General features: G+C 39.4%; 1 protein-coding gene across 1 annotated transcript; it reads left to right on the forward strand.

Moving 5' to 3' along the window:
* Positions 1-1,411: 1,411 nt before the first annotated feature.
* On the forward strand, positions 1,412-3,579 carry zic1 (zic family member 1 (odd-paired homolog, Drosophila)). Its single transcript, XM_067378019.1, has 3 exons — positions 1,412-2,381; positions 2,863-3,026; positions 3,382-3,579. The coding sequence occupies exons 1-3, from the start codon at positions 1,412-1,414 to the stop codon at positions 3,577-3,579; spliced, it is 1,332 nt and encodes a 443-aa protein (XP_067234120.1).
* Positions 3,580-7,423: the final 3,844 nt, after the last annotated feature.

The raw sequence follows: 7,423 nt of genomic DNA on the forward strand, positions 1-7,423 counted from the left end.
CAACTCAACAGCTTCGCCTGGCCCTCTCTCTCTCTCTTTTTCTCTCTCTCTCTGGAAGGAGTTTGAGAGTGTATGGAGCTGAAGGCTGCAGTCTGGATGATATTTTAATGGTTCGTCTGTTCATGCGGCTTTGAACTCCAGCCGCCGGAGTTTCCTGCAGAGAGAAATCCCACTTCACAACTTCCACAACCCACAAGTTTTACACACACACAAGGGCGATACATTACGGCCTTAATCTTTCAAAAACACAGGTTAAAAATATGAATAACAGAAAGAGACACCTCGTTCGCAGGTTTGAAACTATTATTTGAAGTTTGAAGGAAGGCCTACTGAGTTTAGGCACAGAGCATGGGCGTTTAAAAGAAGAAGAAGAAAAGCTAATCAGATGCTTACGTTCTCGTAATGTGAATATCAAAATAATAATTAGTTTCCAACAACAGTATCAAACAAGTCTGTGACTTTCACTGCGCAATGAAAAACCAGTGAAGGAACAGTTTCCCATAAATCACGTCCTTAAAATGATGCATGTAAAAAAAAAATAATAATAAAAAAAAAAAATAACTACAAAATGCCCACTGTGATGTAGGCCTATTAGTGCATCTTTATAGATAATATTTTGTGCTGTTGACAAATTTGTGCATTGTTTTCTTGCAAACGTGAGGCATAAATATACAAATGTATTTATGGAAAGACCATGTGAAACATGCAGCGTTTGGTTTTTCACGTAAAACGCGCATGAGTTTCTTGTCATGTAAGAATATCACATTTCAGCGATTGTTTACTAGATGCGCGCCAGGTTCTTCTCAAAGCATCAGGCTGCCACATAAGTAGGCCAAACGTGGAAGTACTCCGTCTAGGACAAAAGCTATTATTCGGCCATGCATTCACTAAACTCTGTTTTCTGAATTTTAACATCCAGAGCAAAATCACAGTCAGCAACCTCCAGACAATCCCATAGATTGATGATGCAAACCGACCAATCGCACTGATGCTGAGGCATGGCGGGCTGTTATTTGGTGAGTGAATGTTAGTAGGGGGAGAGCGCCCTCTCCAATGATGGTCCAAGCACGGGGTCACGTGCTGCCCCCCTCCTTCCCCATTCATCAGGGGTGGACTGTGTTGTCTTTTCAATTCATTTATCTGCAGGAATGATTGCGACTATCAGTCTGAAGCTCACCGCCTGACTGAGGAGGTGAAAGTTGCGCCACAGGAAGATAAACCGCAAAAGACAATATTGCACATGATTTGCGTGTGCATCGGATGAGCAGGAGAGGGAAATTCCTCTCTACCAAAAGTAAATAGGAATAGGGGATCGGAGTTTGCCTTGCACAGACTTAAGTCAGAGAAATAGCAAGCAGAGACAGTTGCTAGAGATTCTTCCTCTCTCAGTCTCCACCGCTGCAGACTGAAGATGCTCTTGGACGCAGGACCACAGTATCCCACCATTGGAGTGACTACTTTCGGCTCCACCAGACATCACTCAACAGGCGAAGTTACAGACAGAGAAGTGGCTTTAGGTATCAATCCGTTCGCCGACGGTATGGGCGCTTTTAAAATCAACCACAGCTCCCACGATCTTGGCTCTGGGCAAACGGCGTTTTCCTCGCAAGCGCCCGGTTACGCCGCCGCGGCTGCCCTGGGACACCATCATCACCCCACTCATGTCAGCTCGTACTCCACCGCCGCCTTCAACTCCACTCGGGACTTTCTCTTTCGCAACCGGGGCTTCGGAGACGCCACGAGCGCGCAGCACAGCCTCTTCGCCTCCGCCGCTGGAAGTTTCGCCGGGCCGCATGGACACTCCGACGCCGCTGGGCACCTGCTCTTCCCGGGACTGCACGAGCAAGCGGCCACGCACGCGTCCTCCAACGTGGTGAACAGTCAGATGCGCCTGGGCTTTTCCGGGGACATGTACGGGAGGGCCGAGCAATACGGTCACGTCGCGAGTCCGAGGTCCGAGCACTACGCCTCGACTCAGTTGCACGGCTATGGCCCCATGAACATGAATATGGCTGCTCATCACGGGGCAGGGGCCTTCTTTCGGTACATGCGACAGCCCATAAAGCAAGAGCTCATCTGCAAATGGGTCGAACCAGAGCAGCTGACGAACCCGAAAAAGTCCTGCAACAAAACTTTCAGTACCATGCACGAGCTTGTGACCCACCTGACGGTGGAGCACGTTGGGGGACCAGAGCAGTCGAATCACGTTTGCTTTTGGGAAGAGTGTTCCCGGGAAGGGAAACCGTTTAAAGCAAAGTATAAACTTGTGAATCATATCCGAGTGCACACCGGAGAGAAACCGTTTCCGTGTCCATTCCCCGGCTGTGGAAAAGTATTTGCCCGATCGGAAAATCTGAAAATCCATAAAAGAACACACACCGGTAAGAAATTCATTTATTAAAAAAAAAAAAAAAAAAAAAAAAAAAAAAAAATATATATATATAAATGCATTTTTATATTATTGATATCATTTTTCGTTTTTTTATATGACAATAATTATGGGACCGTAACTAAGCATTTGTTGCCAATCAAATGCTATGATTATTATTATTATTATTATTATTATTTGTTTCTTTGTCCTATCAAACATGTTCATAATTCCATGACGCGAATTAGTATTTATGTTCCTAATTTGTTGTATAATATCTAACAAATTAAACACGCAAGACTATGGTATCGTTGCAAAATAACCTAAATAATTTAAAGGGATATTGTTTCGTAGTGGAATAGAGAAACTTTTTTTAACGCGGTTATATTTGCTCACATTTATTTGCTCTATGCATTTGCAAATGTGTTTTTTAATGCACGTGTTAGCCTCATAAAACTGTATTTTGAGAGATGTTTGCTCTGTGTTTTTGTTAGGTGAAAAACCTTTCAAGTGTGAGTTTGAAGGCTGTGACAGGCGCTTTGCGAACAGCAGTGATCGTAAGAAACACATGCACGTCCATACCTCTGACAAACCATATCTCTGCAAAATGTGTGATAAATCCTACACACATCCCAGCTCCCTCCGGAAACACATGAAGGTAACGATAACATTACCGTTCATTATTTGTATTTATTTATTATCTATTTTTTTTTTTTTTTACCTACGTTATTTGATGTATTTCTGCACGCTTGCATTTCAGTTTCTGAAACACTATTTCACTGTTTGGCCACTTATGGAAGTTTGTTTTATTGTGTTGAATTTTTATTTTTTATTTTTTATTATTTGCACCAAAATTATAATTATATTTATGCTATAAAAGTCACATAACGCTAAACACACACTGATGTAATCTATATTATTGTCAGACGCAGTTTCCTCGAGATTAGAAATTACTAAGCACACTATAACAGCATAGCATTATGCACATTGATTTATGTTTGCCTTCGGCGCAGGTTCACGAGTCATCGTCTCAAGGATCACAACCCTCCCCGGCAGCGAGCTCCGGCTACGAGTCCTCCACGCCGCCCACCATCGTGTCCCCTTCCACAGAAAACCAGAGCAGCAGTTCCATATCACCAGCATCATCCACAGTTCACCACACGAGCAGCCACAGCACCCTTTCGTCAAATTTTAATGAATGGTACGTGTAAATATTTTCAAAAAGACTGCAGAATTAAGACTGCTTTGGAAATCAAGACTCAAAAGTCAGCCTATTCTCGCGTGGACCTACATACACACACAATGTGAAGAATCTGAAAGGTTTTCTGCTGTCTAGAGAGAGCAGTGCATGGACGGGGTGTGCAACGCTCTTGACAGCCTTTTCCCGATTTTTGTCCTCCATTTTCTTCCTTTTTCATATATATATTTTTTTTTTCTCGGAAGACTGCACAGAGAACTTCAATTGCATGCTACCAGCAGGTCACAGCCTGTTTTGTTTTGTACATAAAGATTCACCTAGTTTAAAATGTAATATTTTATTTTGTAAATAGTCATAATACAGTTTAAGGGAATTTGTGAAAAAATGTGGTCCCTAGATATATGGAAAATGAGATGGTTTTACGAATATTGCGATGAATAGTCTTGACTGAAAAGAATGTTATAGTTTATGTGTACCAAATGTGAATTACCCAGTATTACCACAGTCTACACGTTTACCTAACCGATTAGTATTAATGTGCTTTTGTATCCAGTGCAACATTTCGTCTCCAGTCCAGTCTGAGTAGCACACAGTTGTTGTTATTTAATGTCATGTCGATAAACCGTGTAGTGAAAGCCTGAAGCTCCGTGTCAATCTTGTTTATGTAAGTGATAAAATATAAAACTATCTGTCTATTGCATTGGCAATTGCAAGAAATTATTACTTGTATATAACTCAATTTTCCATATTTATCCGCATGTAAAGGACCGGTAACACATGTTAGAGATAATCGGTATTTATGGAAAATGCGTTCGTAGGGTATGTAAAATTTAGTTTACAAAATAATGTTTGGTTACTTTTCGTACAATATTAAAGAATTAAACGTACAACAAAAAAAACAAACAAAATGCCTTCAATATTTTATTTCTCGACTGTTCTTTAAACAACTGAATTGGAGGAAGGAAACTCCACAAGTAAGCTAATTATTATTTATATTTATTTAGAGTCTAAATTAAAACATTGCATAACTACAACAATAACCACTGGTGTTAAGTATCGCAGTCTTTAGGATTTAACGCTTAAAATGGAAATGACATTTCTGCTTTTACATTTTGCACCACTAATTCAGCAGGACGAATTATTATTATTTAAGTAATTTAATTTCACTTTTGTTCCCCTCATTATTGCCAGAGATTAAATATAACCAAGTCCCCAGAGTAACGTTTTAATTCACTAAAACGTCAAATCGTGACGAATTTACTTATCTAGCCTACGTGGTTGTATTGAAATACTTTCAAGCATTGTTTGACTCTCGTCTTGGCCTTACATAATTATGCTTGTTTGGGACCAGTATATGGTAGGAGTGAAGGACTTTAGTCTAAGAAAAGAGTCACTCTTGGGCTTTTGTTCTTGGTTGCAACTTGCTTGATCGCCCCATTAGGCACATCAAGATCATGCGCGTGCTTGATATCGCCAGTGCACAATTCTCACTGAGCTACAAAAGATGCTATTTGGATATTTAAATCTACAAAATGATAAATTGTTTAACCATCGCGTATTTCGACACTTCACGGCTAGAAAGTGCAAAGTTTTCTAGAATAAGAGAGGGGATGTATAGCCTACCTATATGGAGGGAGGGGGCAATCTGAGCGCTTGTAAGTCCAAGCAAGCACGCGGTCTGTACTATTAGGAGTACTATGCATGCATGCAACTTTGTGTGTGTGTGTGTGTGAGTGTGTCTCAGATAACACAAGATCATTAGCATGTGCAAATTTAAACTGTGCCCCAAGGCTATGAAACTAATGAATCGAGCATTGCAGTGTTCCTAATTCGTGGCCATTTGGATGTATTTTTGTTTTTAAATGTGTTCCGAAGACATGTTAGTTGCGAAGCGGTGCTTAGTCGCTTAAAGGAAAATGCGATATACGCTACAATGTTTACATGTTCCTCTTGGGGGTGTGCACAAGTGCAGGCGCGAGTGTAGACTGCCGTGCGCGTGCATGCGCGTGAGAAATAGCCCACCGACAGGAGGAGATACTGACTTCGGGAAAATATAAACATATTGGCACATCAAACAGTAGGGGCGAATACGAAATGCATTATGTCGGAGGTGATTTTTATTTTTTTTTTTCGAAATATGTTCATATTCTCCTTCCACGGGTTATTAGGTTTTGAGATATGTGAATGATGGTAATAAAATGAATTGTTCGACTCTATTTAACACTCTATCTATTCAAACGTTCTGGTACATTTTCATTCATGCACCGTTAGAGTAGCAGTAGAAAGTGTTATGTATTGATCCGTACAATGGAATGCACATTTTTGAAGGAAGTCGTTTCGCTTGCCTGTTATCCTCATTACTCCTATTTTCCCCCAGAAAATAAAAGCACAACAATCATATCCATGGACAAACGCCATTACAATGTGGCTATGTTAGATTATTTGATGGATATGACTGTTAACTAAGAAATCCGTGCTTGTTTTTTGTTAGTTTGCTCGTTGTGGTACCTCCAACATTCAAACTAAATTTAAGGCAAATGGATATTTAAAAAATAACAATGCAAAAATCAATTTTGGTGCATGTTACTCACATAATATGCCTAATAACGCAGATGACAGTTCACAAACATGTCATAGTCGTAAGTATCTTTTTTGCATTGTTTTCGATTCTAAACAGTAAAACTTATGATGATTAGGCTTATAGTTATGAATTGTCATATAACGATGAAATATTTTATGCTTTTATGAACAATACAAAATCTGATATTTAAATTGTTGCAACATAAAAAAAAAAAAAATTAAAAAAAATAAAACATATATCAAATAAAAATCTTAGACCTTGGCGACTGCTTTGAAAGCCGTGAGCGTTTCTCTGAGTATATATTTTGCCAAACTCCCTCAGAAAACAACATACTATGTTGACAATAAGCTTCGACGTCAAAATTGCCGTTTAATTTGAGTGAAAACTTCGAGCGAGTTTTGTCTAATTTTGACATGTAGCCTAAACGCACAATGCAAATGTCAAATAAATGAGTCAAAGCTTTTTTTTTTTTTGACATTATTAGGCTACATTAAACAGAAATCACTTTACTGTCCAAATGTCATGGACTGAACCTTTATTTCATCGCTAGCCGTATTTATTTTCATTAGCGTCTTGCTTAAGAACGAAAAATGACAATGTACTTTCCAACAAGTTACATAACAGTCAAGGCGAGCCTTACGTAACTATTAACCTTAACCTGCACTTGTGCAGTCTTAAATAACTGTTGGTTGCCTGTTTTTAAGGCTCCCCCGTATGTTTTCCAAAGCCAGATTTAAATTCAGCGACGAACTTTCTTTGATTGTTGCACAGCTGTTGTCTAGAGATGGATGCATCGCTGTTCTTTCTCTGTAATGTAAAAGTAGCTGACAGTTTTCTCCTCTCATTCATATGCGCTTGACCTCTCTCTGACTTCGGCGCTGTCTTGTTCGAGTGAACACGAAGAAATGAGAGCAGGATTAGAAAAAAGACATTTAAACTTGAACGCAGAGTGCAAATTGACAAGAGTGCGCCACAGAGTCTGTGCAGGGTGACTGTTATTCTGCATTGAGATGGATGATTATTTTCAGAGTATTTATCATTGCTTTGTAAAGAAAGCAGTATAGATTGGTAGTGCAAAGACATGCAAATAGGTAATTTTTCTTGTTTTGATAGGTCAAGGGGGCATGCAGTGAAATGTAACATATTTTACCGCAATATACAGCCTTGTATTAACTGAGTGACAACACAGTTGTCTGTAAACAAAAAACAAAACAATTTTAATCTTTCTGCATAGACAACAAAATCAAACAATTTTACATTAATAATTTTACAGTGT

Source organism: Chanodichthys erythropterus, chromosome 23 (assembly GCF_024489055.1).
Source record: "Chanodichthys erythropterus isolate Z2021 chromosome 23, ASM2448905v1, whole genome shotgun sequence".
Classification (NCBI taxonomy): Eukaryota; Metazoa; Chordata; class Actinopteri; order Cypriniformes; family Xenocyprididae; genus Chanodichthys; species Chanodichthys erythropterus.

What these genes read in the sequence shown, in the direction of transcription:
- zic1 (XM_067378019.1), top strand. Translation starts at nt 1,412, where the DNA reads ATGCTCTTGGACGCAGGACCACAGTATCCCACCATTGGAGTGACTACT. An exon ending in CCATAAAAGAACACACACCG is followed by an intron (nt 2,382 to 2,862) that starts GTAAGAAATTCA and finishes TGTTTTTGTTAG; the next exon opens with GTGAAAAACCTTTCAAGTGT. An exon ending in CCCTCCGGAAACACATGAAG is followed by an intron (nt 3,027 to 3,381) that starts GTAACGATAACA and finishes CCTTCGGCGCAG; the next exon opens with GTTCACGAGTCATCGTCTCA.